General features: G+C 51.4%; 5 protein-coding genes across 5 annotated transcripts; 3 read left to right on the top strand and 2 right to left on the bottom strand.

Moving 5' to 3' along the window:
• Window positions 1–875: 875 nt before the first annotated feature.
• N7459_007761 (uncharacterized protein) lies at window positions 876–3,705 on the top strand (the record flags this gene model as incomplete). Its single annotated transcript, XM_056946929.1, has 10 exons — window positions 876–945; window positions 1,013–1,311; window positions 1,368–1,642; window positions 1,695–1,897; window positions 1,949–2,107; window positions 2,176–2,273; window positions 2,336–2,668; window positions 2,733–2,915; window positions 2,982–3,557; window positions 3,640–3,705. The coding sequence occupies 10 exons, from the start codon at window positions 876–878 to the stop codon at window positions 3,703–3,705; spliced, it is 2,262 nt and encodes a 753-aa protein (XP_056798928.1).
• A 591-nt stretch (window positions 3,706–4,296) lies between these two features.
• Window positions 4,297–6,983, top strand: N7459_007760 (ferric reductase family protein; the record flags this gene model as incomplete). The annotated part of the gene is made up of 6 exons (XM_056946928.1): window positions 4,297–4,728; window positions 4,791–4,831; window positions 4,908–5,241; window positions 5,331–5,657; window positions 5,718–5,830; window positions 5,891–6,983. The coding sequence occupies 6 exons, from the start codon at window positions 4,297–4,299 to the stop codon at window positions 6,981–6,983; spliced, it is 2,340 nt and encodes a 779-aa protein (XP_056798927.1).
• Window positions 6,984–8,170: 1,187 nt separating this feature from the next.
• N7459_007759 (hydrophobin family protein) lies at window positions 8,171–8,726 on the top strand (the record flags this gene model as incomplete). Its single annotated transcript, XM_056946927.1, has 3 exons — window positions 8,171–8,459; window positions 8,518–8,615; window positions 8,670–8,726. 3 exons carry the CDS (start codon window positions 8,171–8,173, stop codon window positions 8,724–8,726), a joined length of 444 nt encoding a protein of 147 aa, XP_056798926.1.
• Window positions 8,727–9,839: 1,113 nt separating this feature from the next.
• N7459_007758 (uncharacterized protein) lies at window positions 9,840–12,209 on the bottom strand (the record flags this gene model as incomplete). The annotated part of the gene is made up of 3 exons (XM_056946926.1): window positions 9,840–10,612; window positions 10,671–11,785; window positions 11,836–12,209. The coding sequence occupies 3 exons, from the start codon at window positions 12,207–12,209 to the stop codon at window positions 9,840–9,842; spliced, it is 2,262 nt and encodes a 753-aa protein (XP_056798925.1).
• A 139-nt stretch (window positions 12,210–12,348) lies between these two features.
• Window positions 12,349–12,567, bottom strand: N7459_007757 (uncharacterized protein; the record flags this gene model as incomplete). The annotated part of the gene is made up of 1 exon (XM_056946925.1): window positions 12,349–12,567. One exon carries the CDS (start codon window positions 12,565–12,567, stop codon window positions 12,349–12,351), a length of 219 nt encoding a protein of 72 aa, XP_056798924.1.
• Between the last annotated feature and the right edge of the window lie 143 nt (window positions 12,568–12,710).

The raw sequence follows: 12,710 nt of genomic DNA, 5'->3' as shown, positions 1-12,710 counted from the left end.
GTACTATATAGCGAATTCGGTGGAAAAGACTAGTATAGGGTCTTATTCTCTACTATTTCTTGTTCAAGCCCCGGGCCGATCTGGATGGACACTACTCTTGTAGAGAAAGAGATAGGATCAAACAAAATCTATTCAGAAAGATGAATTCTAGATGATCTCTATCTAGAGAGGTTCTGGTAGTCTAACATACGATGAAAGAGACGCGAAGGCGACCCTCGATAGAATAATGATTGATATAGATGAACAGGGGGGGATTGTATATATATATAGAAAATAGGGTGAGGGATAAGATATGTGTCAATAAAATGACCAGGGGGGAGGGCTTTCGTGGATAGAATCGGGTGATAGGATTAGGACGGAACAGATGGAGTGGATCCATGTGGAACAGAAGGAATATATATGAAGATAGGCAAGGCAGATGAATTGATAGATACGCGTCTGGACGGTGATTGGTTGATCGAGCAGTGGAAAATCAGGCCAAACGTGGAATTCCTGGACAGAGAAGATGGAAGAATCTGAGGCAGATCTCAACCTGAGGCATACAAGCGCATGGACGATAGATCACCCAGATTAGGTCTGCCAGCCTGACATAAGGATGTCCAAGCAGTGACTAAATGGCTGGTGGCCTCGATGGGGACATTTAGGAGGCGGGTTGTGGTTTACACAGGGAGGGTATGGTTAAATTGATTAATTTTGTGTGTGCGCAGGTTGATTATGGGTTATGTAATGGGAAACATCCAACCTTGGAACCTTCCAAGGTTGGAAGGTAACGGAAGGCTGACCCATCTTATCTGATCAGGTTGCCGTCTTATCTGATCCGTGTCCTGTTTTTTCTTTCAGCCATCTCTGCTGCTCCTGACATTCGCCTGGCAATTATGGAGGTTAAGAGACAAATTGACAACGTCTGCGAGAAGGATGCCCAAGATGTTCCAAATGCCGATCATGGTATGCCCCGGCACAGTTTTGCATTGCACTTCCAGGTGGACTAAGAGCAGATGCTGATGTCACTCAGCGGAAACCGACTCTCAGGATGATGTTCTCCAGGCGGCCGGCATAGGCCTCAATGAGAATGACCCAACGGAGCCAGTCCTGACCCTGCGCATGTGGGTGCTTGGACTGGGATCCTGCATACTCGTTAGTGGGCTGAATACGCTCTACACCTTGCGGACACCCTCGATCACCATTTCGGCATCAGTCGTCCTCTTACTTTCCTACCCTCTCGGAAAGCTCTGGGAGAAGGCTGTGCCAAGTTGGGACATTCCTTTGGGGCGCTTATCATTCAATCTGAACCCAGGCCCCTTTAATACCAAAGCAAGTCTCTGTTTTCTCGCCGTCACTGCCGAGAGACTGACTGGACTCGATTCTAGGAACACACTTTGATCTACATCATGTCGAACCTCAGCATTTATGTTCGCCTTAGTGCCGACGTCGTGACGGAACAGCAGATGTTCTACAAGTACAAAGCAGGATGGGGATTTCAGTTTCTGATCACGCTCGCCACGTTCCTCGTTGGATTCAGTCTTGCGGGGCTATTCCGGGCGATTGTAGTGGCTCCCAGAGAATTGATCTGGCCTGGCGTTTTAAGCGTCACTGCCCTTACAACAACTCTCCACGGCGTTGGTCAAGGTCAGGTGGAATCAAGGTCTGTCTTTTTAGGCGAATTTCCGACATTAATGAAGCTGACGTTAAAGCAGCTATGATACGTGGAAGATCTCCCGATATGCCTTCTTTTCCATTGCATGCTGTGTCTCTTTCTGCTGGTACTGGTTTCCGGACTTCATCTTCCCTGCTTTAAGCACTTTCAGCTTTCCTTGCTGGATCAATCCGGAAAGTACAGTTGTGAATCAGCTATTTGGAATGACTTCCGGAATGGGTCTTCTCCCAATCACATTTGATTGTATGTGTTCTAGCCCCGTGGTTGAAGCCTCATTCTCATACAGAATCCCAGGGAGTCAAATTTCTTATGTTGGGTCTCCATTGTTGATTCCCTCGTGGGCCATTCTCAACGTCTTTGTGTCACTGGTTTTCTGGATTTGGATTGTGGCGGTTGCTTGCTATTATACCAATGTGTGGTACACTGGCTACCTTCCTTTTCAAAGCTCGAAAGGTATCTCTAGCAGTCATCACCAGCTTCTGCTTTCAAAGATACAGTGAATATCTAACCCACCGTCACAGTATTTGATAATACCGGAAAGGCGTACAAGGCAAAAAAGATCGTGAGTGAAAACACAGGATTCAAGTTGGAAGTGCAGAAATACCTTGCATACTCGCCAGTACGTTCCACCGACAGTAATTGAGAATATAAAATTGCTTGATCTCCTGCTAACGTAAATAGGTCTACATGCCAATCACTTACGCCTTGAACATGTTTGGGCTATCATTTGCCACCCTCAGTTCCCTTCTAGTATGGACCATTCTAGAGCACCGCCATGTGATGGCGGATGCAGCGAGAAGAGTCCCGCGGCTAGTTATGGAATCACTCCCTGGTCGATCGAAGACTGAAGACAATGAGGGAACCGGCGTATCAGATGTGCCAGTGTGGTGGTATCTGGTGGGATGCGTATTGGCCTTGTTCATGGCCATCTTCGCTGTCGAGTACTGGAACGCCGAACTTCGGTGGTACGGAGTCTTACTGGCTTGTGCTGTCGCTCTGGTGTTCTATCCTCCTGTCAGTCATCTCGGCGGCTCCTTCTGCTCAGACTGGTTCTCAATTCACTAACAAATCCTTTCAGTTAGCTATCGTCTATGCGACCTCAAACCTCAAGATCAATATCGATATCTTTTGCCGAATTGTAGCCGGGTTCGTCTTCGAAGGCAAGGTCCTGGCGAACATTTGGTTCTTTGACTTGGGATACATCACCACCATCAAAGGGTTGTATTTTGCGCAGGACATGAAGCTCGCCTACTACTGCCATGTAAGATATGGCCCTTGGCCTACATATAACACATCAAACCCAGATCGATGCTAACGATACTTGAAGATTCCCCAGCGACAGCTCTTCCTTGTGCAGTGTGTTGGTATGGTTGCAGGTACACTGTCCTCATTGGGGGTTCTCAACTGGTCTCTCAATCATATCAAGGGAGTGTGCACCAGTGCTGCTTCGAATGGATTCAGCTGCCCTTACTCGACCACCCACTTCAATACGTCGTTGATCTGGGGTGCAGTCGGTCCGCGTCGCTATTTCACGAATCATATCGGCTACTCTAGTTTGCTTTATTTCTTCATTATTGGGGCTGTTCTGCCGATCCCCATTCACTTCCTCGGTCGGCGCTACCCAAATTCCTTGTGGAAAAGAGTTCATATCCCCTTGTTCCTCGGGGGACTTAACTATCTACCACCTGCAACCGGAATGAACTATGGCAGTTGGGCGATTGTTGGCCTGGCGTTTGGTTGGCTGGTGCGGAAGCGATCCCACGGCTGGTGGAGCAAATATAACTTCGTGCTCAGCTCGGCCATGGATTCCTCTGTAGGAGTTGCCGGAGTGATCATCTTCTTTACCATCTATTTCACTGGGGCCAGCAAGCATTTTAGCTGGTGGGGAACAGAGGTCTACAAGGTGCGTCAGACTCCGCTCCGTCTTGATATTCCATGGAAAGGGAGCCATCCTCCTGATTGTTCATTCTGCTAATCGTCATTAGAAAACTTGTGATTATGCTGGCTGTCCGTATCTTTCTTTGCCCGAGGGAGGCAAGTTTGGGGTTTAGCGCTTTGGATGATGCACATTCCAAAAGCTAGATCGGTGACCGGGAAATCTTTGAGAGTCCACGATAATGGGAGAGGAATGACTTCTCTGGAATCCCTTAACTAGTAGTATTGAGGATGCTGGGCTAGATGACCGGGGCAATATCTTGAGATTTCATTCTCAGCGTATCTGCACAATTTTCTGTTCTTCAGATATCCCAATCCCTACGAAGATCACCCATTCATGGATCTTTTCGTGGGCCCATTCACGGGTGCGTATAGATGGGTGATCTCATCACGTGTCACGTATCAATCTGATAAGATTCCACCCGACCTTGGGAGCTTCTCTTTTCGTCCTTCGTTTCTATCCGGTCCGGTCGAATTTGAAACGGGTCAGACGCACCCTCTGTATAGGAGAATATTCTCACAGTGGCCCTGCGTACATCTCCAGTTCCGATCTCTTGTCTTTCTCTCGGCCTTGGTCTGTCCCGGTCTAGGATTTTCTCCCTGTGTGGGTCACTGCACGCCCAACTGGTGCGATCGTCATCGCTCCGCCCTTTTTCTCTCATCCGCTCCCCCCCAGGCGACCGGCATCCTGGTGCCCAGCGGTAATCATGGTACTTCTCGGATGGCTGTTCGTGGCCCTGGGGACCTGGGTTGTCCAGGCCGACATCCTGCCAAAAGACGAGCGATGCGTAACGGCCGTGTTCTCCGCCTACAATTACATTTCATTTGCGGGCGAGCCTACAACGGGCATGTGGGATACCCGATGCCAGAATCCTCTCAAGGTCACTTCCATATATGCGGCCTCGGACATTTTTTGCCGAGATCAGGAACGCGCGATAGGTCTCGCCCAGCTGGCAGCTCTCTGTGAAGAATTTGGCCATCGAGAGCTCCTCCCTAGAGAAGCCGTTGCCGAGAACCTTACCGAGGACGCCGTCCACAAGACGCGCACGGTACACTACCTAGAGTTGTCCCGAACGGAGGCTGTGAATGCTCCGGTTCTCCTGTCTGCATCCTACTTCGACCAAATGTTCAATACAATTGTGTGTCACTCCGAGCGGGAAGTACCATCCAATGGCTGACATTGTGTATTGCGATCGTACAGGACTTTTGGCAATTTGAGATTTGGTCCCATCATATCTTTGGGTAAGCCGATCATTCAATACACCTCAGGAGGAGCAGGTGAGACGGGAGAGACATACACTGACCCCGACTGAACTAGTTACATTGGCTATGCCTATTGGTGCATCATACTGTTGCTGGGCATCATTTCCCGCTTATACGGCTGGCTGTTCTGCGATCGAAAGGTTCAATTGGGGCAATGCCTAGAGTCCAGCGTCTCTCCTTCGGCCCACGCCCGGTCTAGCATACCTTTGCTGGATCATACTCTGCATTGGGTTCAAACTCATTTGACCGTCCCAGCACCAGTCGCAACAGGAGGCCGGGCCCTACTGGGATGCACTTTTTCAAATAGGGCCGAGGCCATCATGGTGGCGGGATTCTGGTTTGTGAGTATTGTTCTGAGCGTCGTAGGCTACCGAACCTTCCCGGGAAACGTCTAGTACGTATTGGATGGACACCCCGCTTGCCCTGGGAGATGTGAATATCGCTGACGAAGCAAAGTTGGCCCGACGTCTCCAGTCAGATATTGAGGTACTCGGCTGACCGAACAGGGATCCTGGCGTTTGCCAATCTTCCGTTGTTGTGGCTCTTTGGTGGGCGGAATAATATTCTGATCTGGGCTACTGGATGGAGCTTCGCAAGGTTCAACATTTTCCATCGACATGTTGCCCGTGTGGCGACTCTCCAAGGCGTGGCCCATTCCCTTCTATATTTTGTGATATACCTTCGAGGTAGGTTGCAGACCGTTCCGCCCAAGGGTTGCGCGCTCCAAGTGCTTACTGGTGCAACCTTCGCAGTACATAAGTTATGGAAAGAGCTTTCAAAGATTTATATCCTCTGGGGAATACTAGTAAGCTGAGATTGCTCAGCCACATTCACGGCCAAAGTTTCAAAGCTCACACCATCTCAGGCTTTCGTTGTGATGATTCTTTTGCTGGTCACCTCCCTCGACCGAGTCCGCAATGCGACATACGAGATCTTTCTGACGACACACATCATCTTTTCTATCCTCACCCTGGTTGGGTGTTTCTAGTAAGCCAACATTCCACCGGTCTAGGACTCTATCTGACTGACATGCCCAAGCCATACGATCGTGTTCGAGGGTCATGATTATTGGAAATATCTTTGGCCCTCGGTAGGAATATGGGTCTTTGACCGGGCTCTCAGAATGGTTCGATTATGCTACTGTAACTTACATGTGAGCATATCCGGTAGCAAAGTGGTCTCTGCTTCATCCAGTTGTATGATCTACGACGAAGCCGCAGATGTTGTTCGACTAGAGGTGACACCCGGGACCCCATTCATCAAACCTGTCCCTGGCGATTATTATTTCCTCTACCAGCCGTTTCGATTCACCGGCTGGGAGAACCACCCATTCACGGTTGGAGCTTGGTCGCACGATGTCGGGTCATCTTCGTCTCTTGCTCCGCCATCTGGAAGGAAGCCAGACGAGTATTCGGATGTGTCGCAATTGCCTCTTCTCTCCGGGGCGATTTCTGAGCCTGAAAGTCAGGTCGTCGCCGCAGAGACCTACGAGACCGAGGAGCCCAAGCTCAAATTAATCTTCTGGATCCGTCCGTATGATGGCTGGACCCAGCAACTGCGTCAGCAATGCTTACGGGCCAAAGACCGGCCAGTCGAGACGACCATTTTGCTGGAAGGTCCCTACCGCCACAACTTTCCGCTGTGGAAGTACGAGTCGGTTCTGATGATTGTCGGTGGCACCGGCATCGCGTCGGCAGTGCCGTACCTTCAAGACCATCTCCGGCGCTCGGCTGACGGGTGGGATGAGTCGTCGGAAGAGAAAACGCGCACACGAGATGTTGAGCTCGTGTGGACCGCGAAGCAACCCGCATTTCTTCGCGATCTCTCACGTCGGGAGCTGGGACCCATCCTTCGCCGTCAAGATGTCCAGGCCTCCTTCTACACTACGGGCTCCTCCTTCGGGGCCTCGGAAGACTTGAATGATGTTGGCTGCGACATTCATGTAGGCCGACCCCATCTTCAGTCGCTGATTATGAGCCGGGCCTGCGACGCTTCCTCCGCTGGTACTACTCTGGTCATTCTTGTGTGCGGTCCAGTTGGCATGGCCGATGAAGCGCGTGCAGCAACGCATCTAGCCCTGCGGCAAGGCCATCAGTCGATCCGGTACGTGGAGGAATCCTTCACCTGGTAGGTAACTGGTTGTGGGGGATGAATATGTAATGGACTTTCTTCTTTTACACGAAGACCCCTGGTTTATTGCACTTCAGCGGGCGTATGTATAGATGTAAATCTGGTGGTGAGACCCTCATGGAAAGTCGATTATTGCCTGGGAATTAGGGGGTGCTTAGGGAGATGAGAAAGACAAGCAACACAGTTCAACCAGTCGAACGATCCATGTTTCCCACCAAGCGCACAGTGAGAGAATCGTCCATGCAGTCTTTCCGGTTACTCAATCGAAACTCCCACAGGCAGGCGATCAACTTCCTCCCGGCCTGTTGAAGAAACGATATTCCACCAGGGGCTTAGGAAAGAAGCAGCTCCTAGGCGATTATGCATGGCGCAGGAGCCTTTCTTGGTTTTCTTTCTTGCTGCATGACCCTGCATAGCATCGATCAATGATTCCAAATCGAGGGCGACACGAGCAAGTTGAACGCTTCTTCCGAGCACGGCCGTCGTCGGGCTCTCACGACGCAGGGATGATGAGGATTCTCGGAGTCGACGGCAGCGTTGTGGAAAACGCACAAAGGAACAGGGGACAAAGTGATCGGAACTCGATGCGACGTACTGTTGGGCGATCATGCCCGGACCCCGGATTTGACGATTTCGATCGGAGTGATAGGTCACAGAGACCACACGTCCAAAAGCAAATCCGCTGCAGCGAGGGGAGCCGATATTATCACAAAAAAAACACAAATCCATCCCCAATAGCGTCCAGCCGTATCACGTCGCTGCTATCCCAGATCGACAGGGGCCGCCCCGTGCCTGGTTCCTGCAGCATCAATCAATATCGACTTGTACGACGTCAAGTTGCCCAGTCTGCAGAGCCAAGCCGTGAAATGCTCCCTAGGAAGTCCGTTGTCTCCCAGGAAAAGAAGCAATAACCCACGATCGCCACCCAATCTATTGATTACCGAGCATGCAGCGTGATGGCGCCGCCAAAGCTGAGAGCTCTCACTTCCCCTGAACAGCGACAATTCTAAGGGGCAGAGGAAGGGCGAGCACAATCGAGACGGACATAAAAGCCGCCAGGTTTCCCGCCTCAACAGGTCCTTCTCATCCTCAAGCTCGCTCTCTTCTGCAATTCATCACATTCTCCAACTCCCCAGTCGCTCATTCTCTTCGATCAGTTGCATCTTCCGCATCATCTCAACCATCAACATGAAGTTCTTCGCCACTGCCATTCTCTTTGCGGCTACTGCCATGGCTCTTCCATCCGGCGATGGCCCGGTCAAGTTCCCCGTCCAGAAGGGCACCACCCTGCAGCAGGCGCAGGCCAAATGTGGCAACGACGCCAAGGTGAACTGCTGCAACAAGGCCACCTACACCCACGACGTCACCACGACCGACAAGGGTTTGCTTGCTGGCGTTTTGCAGAATGCCCTTGGAGGCGGCCCCGGCGGCGACGGTCTGGGTCTCTTCGGCCAGTGCAACGATATCAGTGCCAATGGTGCGCTCATGAATGTCCTCTCTCTCTCTCTATCTATCATGACTAATATCATGCCTAGTGCCTGTCCTGAATGTCGTCGGTGGCGGAATCGACCAGCTCGTTGAGCAGAAGTGCAAGCAGAACATTGCTTGCTGCCAGAATGATGGAGCACAGGCGGTACGTCTTTACAGCCCCATGATAATCCTCATCTCCTACTAACCGGTTGCACAGAACGGTGACATCGTGGGCGTTGCTGTGCCCTGTGTCGCCCTGGGCTCCCTCATCTAGATTTCATCTCTAGCTCTCGGCCTCGGTCTGACTGAGACCAAGCGGCCTTTGCCATGTCCAGTGGCCAGTGTTGGCTTGAGAAAGGAATACAGAATCGATTCCGGTATATAATATTGCGCTTGGAAGGGCTTTACTCTGGTCTCCAGGATGCCCAGTCGAGTGTCGATTCTGTTTGGACAGACCTTGTCATTCTTTTGCCTTTCGTTTGTTGTTATTTTCTAGGAAGTTTAATTACATATCTGTTTCTTCTCTAATGAAAATCCCCTATCAGTAAGATTCGTCCACCGAATACAGCTTTCATACATGCTGCTCAGTGGCAGTCCTAGCAGGGCCACTGTGTAACAAAATGGTTGCTTGCACTACTGGGATTTGCATACCACCTTTGCGTGCACTGTGGATCAAACAAACGGGGTAGCGAAAGCAGATGTGAATGGTGAGGTGACAACGTGAGTTCGGCGAGGTCAGTAGTAGGCCCCAGGGGTAACGAGCAGCCGAAGAGGCATGGCCATGCATGTTGAAGCCAGTGATCCATGGAACTTAGTCAGTAAACGATGTAGACCAAAGCTAGACCAAGGTATATAGGCATTTTAAGGATTTATGTGATATGCATATTGTCCCTGGGTTTTCGACATAATTCTCTCTATCATATCTACTTAGGTAGATACATGCTAAGCTTTTCTCACTTCGATGACATATTCTGACCGGCTGTTAACTTTTGCTTCGCCTGGAAGTAGATCCAGATCTTCATCAGGGTAAGAAATACGGAACTGAACCACTATGTTGAAAATGCTATGCTATAAATTGCTACGCTGGTTGCAATGCTACCTAAATAATTCAAAGATTGCTTCAGGGGTGATTGTACTCCTGCTTCAAATGAGATATCTATGAACCGACGCCCTTTCTACACTTAGAGACAAAGGAACATCGCATTCCAAGAATGGTGTCGGACTCTCCTCGTCACCAGAAGTGTTACATGGGAAGAGGCCCTGGAAAATGCAGAATGGGGAGAAATGAGATGACGACTCACGCCACGGGTATCGCCACAATATTTGACAGGTTATGGACAATTCTGACGACCCAAGTTCTTATCAGAAAAGGTATCAAACAACTTCATCATAGGCGCGCCATTCCGTTCCGCTCCATTTTCGGCTTTCCCATCACCCGGGCAATATTTCGACTGGCCCAGTCCGCAATGGCCATGTTGGTGACCATCGGGTTGACACCACTGGCGCTAGGGAAGACGGATGCATCAACCACGTAGAGGCCGTCCGTATCCCAAACTTGGCAATTGGAGTCGACCACACTTGACTTGGGAGACTTTCCCATCCGGCAGGTGCCCATCTGGTGAGCACTGGCAAAAAAGCTCCGTTCGGGGTTCAAAGGCGACTTCCGCCGCAGGTCGGCGATCCAGTTCTGCAAGGCGAGATCATTGGTACCTTCGGGGGCGTCGAGACTCGAGGCCTCTGAGCGGATGAAGGGAGGAAGGTCACGACAAGTCGTGTGGAATTCCTTGGCACCGGAGATATATGCAATTTTGGCACTGGCAACTAATCCTTCCACGATATGGCGCCGGTCAAAGGTCGAAACCGTGTAGTCGATACGGACGCGACCATCGTGAGGGTCAGGATAGACTCGCCCCCCATCTCGATCTTTGATCAAAGTAATGAAGCTTGTGCTGCGACTCATGTTGGCCGCCCATAGCTTATAGTTGAGGCCATCTCTCCAGGGAAAAACTGGTATAAACACTGACGGCACCATCGAGACTGCTTCAATCTTCACACCATGCCCGTGTCCGTCGAGATCCTCGAATTCGTTGACTACGGTGGTCAAGGCCCCGCCTTCCCAGGGACGGACCTCGTCGTCAAATACCGCGCCACCACCCATCACTAAAAGAGGTCAGTATCTGGGAAATCTTTGAGACGGGTTTAATTTGGAGGGACTTACCGGGGTGAAGATGCAAGTTCTTCCCAATGTGAGAGTTCTTGAGGCCGCTACGCAGCAGTAAAAGAGGACTCTGCAGGGTACCACATGAGACGACCACCTTCTTTGCTTTGACGATGACCTTTCGTCGCACGACACCACTACCGCTCTGGCCAAGATACGCATCTCGAGAAGTCCAGGTACCCTCCACGCCGCTCGCTACCCGCTGGCCATTCTTTTTGATGTCAAACAAGACCCGATCGACTCGGAAGCCCTCAACAAAAGTTGCCCTGGCCTTGGCAGCATCCGCGAGAAAGCTCTCTGTGGGACCTTTCTTGCCAGTCGAGGCACACCCAAAGGTGCAATATCCACAATAGTGCTCTCCATTTCCGGTGTTCTGCGGGACCGTCTTCGCAGCATATCCCAGCTTTCGTGCACCCTCGAGGATCACGTTGTTGCCGCGATTGTGGCGGACGTGTTCCGTATTAACACCCATGCGATCACACACACGATCCAGACTCCGTTGAAATTCCAGAGAAGTGAAGAATGGCAGACCCATGCTGGCCCATTCCTGACGGACGTATCCTTGCGTCTGCAAGGCCGCCGACCAGTTGATAGTACCACCACCGCCCCAGGTCGAACCAGCCAATATTGCCATTGAGCCATCGTCGGTCATAGTAGCACCCGCATTCTCAAACATGTTGATAAACGCTTCATTGGCGAGCATTGGGAAGGATCCGGATGAGTAGTAGTAAGACTTCTCTACCACGAGCACCCGAAGGCCGGCCTCCGCGAGGTTCTTCGCAGTCACACCTCCGCCACAGCCGCTTCCGACCACCACAACGTCAGTCTCAATAATCTCGGGATCGTCGCCCGGAGGAATTTCTAAAAACTCGTACGGAAATCCCTCGGCGGGGGTTCCGTGGACGGGAACACGTGGGAAGCCGAGGACCCGATTGATGGTCGGGCTAGACATCACCCAGGATTTCTTGACTATGGCTGTCAGGCCTCGATAGACGGCTCGGAGAGGAGACAGCCGAGAAGAATCCCAGCCTCGAAAGACTTTTTCTCGGAAGGCTACTGGTTGTAGATGGATGGGAGTGGTGGAGCCAGTCAGTATCAACGATCCAGCCCGAGTACTATCATACGAGTCAGTGCGGGATTTCGAATCTGGGGGCAGAGTGCGCACTTGAGGGCATTCATGATCAATCCGAATCCATTCTTGCCTTCTTCGTGAACGCAGTCACCCAGAATGCGCTGCACGCAGGCACGGAAAAGGGGGTTAGATGACGCATCCTCCTCCAGGTACTGAGTTGCAATCTTTGCAGCATCCGGACCTGGAATAAGAGATGACAGCCCCGATACTGTAGCCTCCCACTCGGCCGTCGAGATGACTTTGTCATTGGCCGACTTTGCTGTCGCCGACGTGCGAATGGATGGGATAATCGCATCATTCAGCGCAAAGAGAGTCTTCCACTGAGCATCTGAGAAGAAGGCGGCATCTGGCGCTGGAGGTAGAGGAACCTCCAGCGGTGTGTAAGTAGAGACGGCTTGGTCGGCCATCGTTGCAGCCGATCAGAGACACCATACAGCAAACCCCGGCGCTGATTGTAGAGAGCGAGGTCGTAACTCACCGGCAAGCCCTAGAAAAAAAGAGTGGAGAGAAGAAATATCAATATGTAGTCGTCCCTGACGCAGAGTTTCAATCCCCACCGCGTCCGTGCAGAACTCTCTTGGGGCGCAAAGCATCCATCATACGCGCCGCGGAGCTAAGGGCCTCGGCTTGCGGAGGCGCGATCCATCGTTGAATGTGGACCGCCGCCAGACTGGGCCAGTCAGAAGGCGACGCATACGAGTCGTTAGCCTCCTGGGCGAACTTGTGCGGGGACATGGAGCTCAAACAGCCGAGATTCGACTCCATGTGAAATTGTGGCTCATGCCAATACTGGGCAATGAAGAGGTTGTCTATGGGGAAGTGCGAGTCGAAGATGTCCGAATCACTTGGGATGGGAGTCGACGAAAGAAACGAGAGACCGCGATGGCTGACCGCCGACGGCACGAGCA

Source organism: Penicillium hispanicum (genome assembly GCF_028827665.1).
Source record: "Penicillium hispanicum strain IBT 35686 chromosome Unknown utg000006l_segment0_segment0, whole genome shotgun sequence".
Lineage (NCBI taxonomy): Eukaryota > Fungi > Ascomycota > Eurotiomycetes > Eurotiales > Aspergillaceae > Penicillium > Penicillium hispanicum.
Note: the sequence above shows the minus strand (reverse complement) of the source record. Positions and strands in the feature narration are given on the sequence as shown.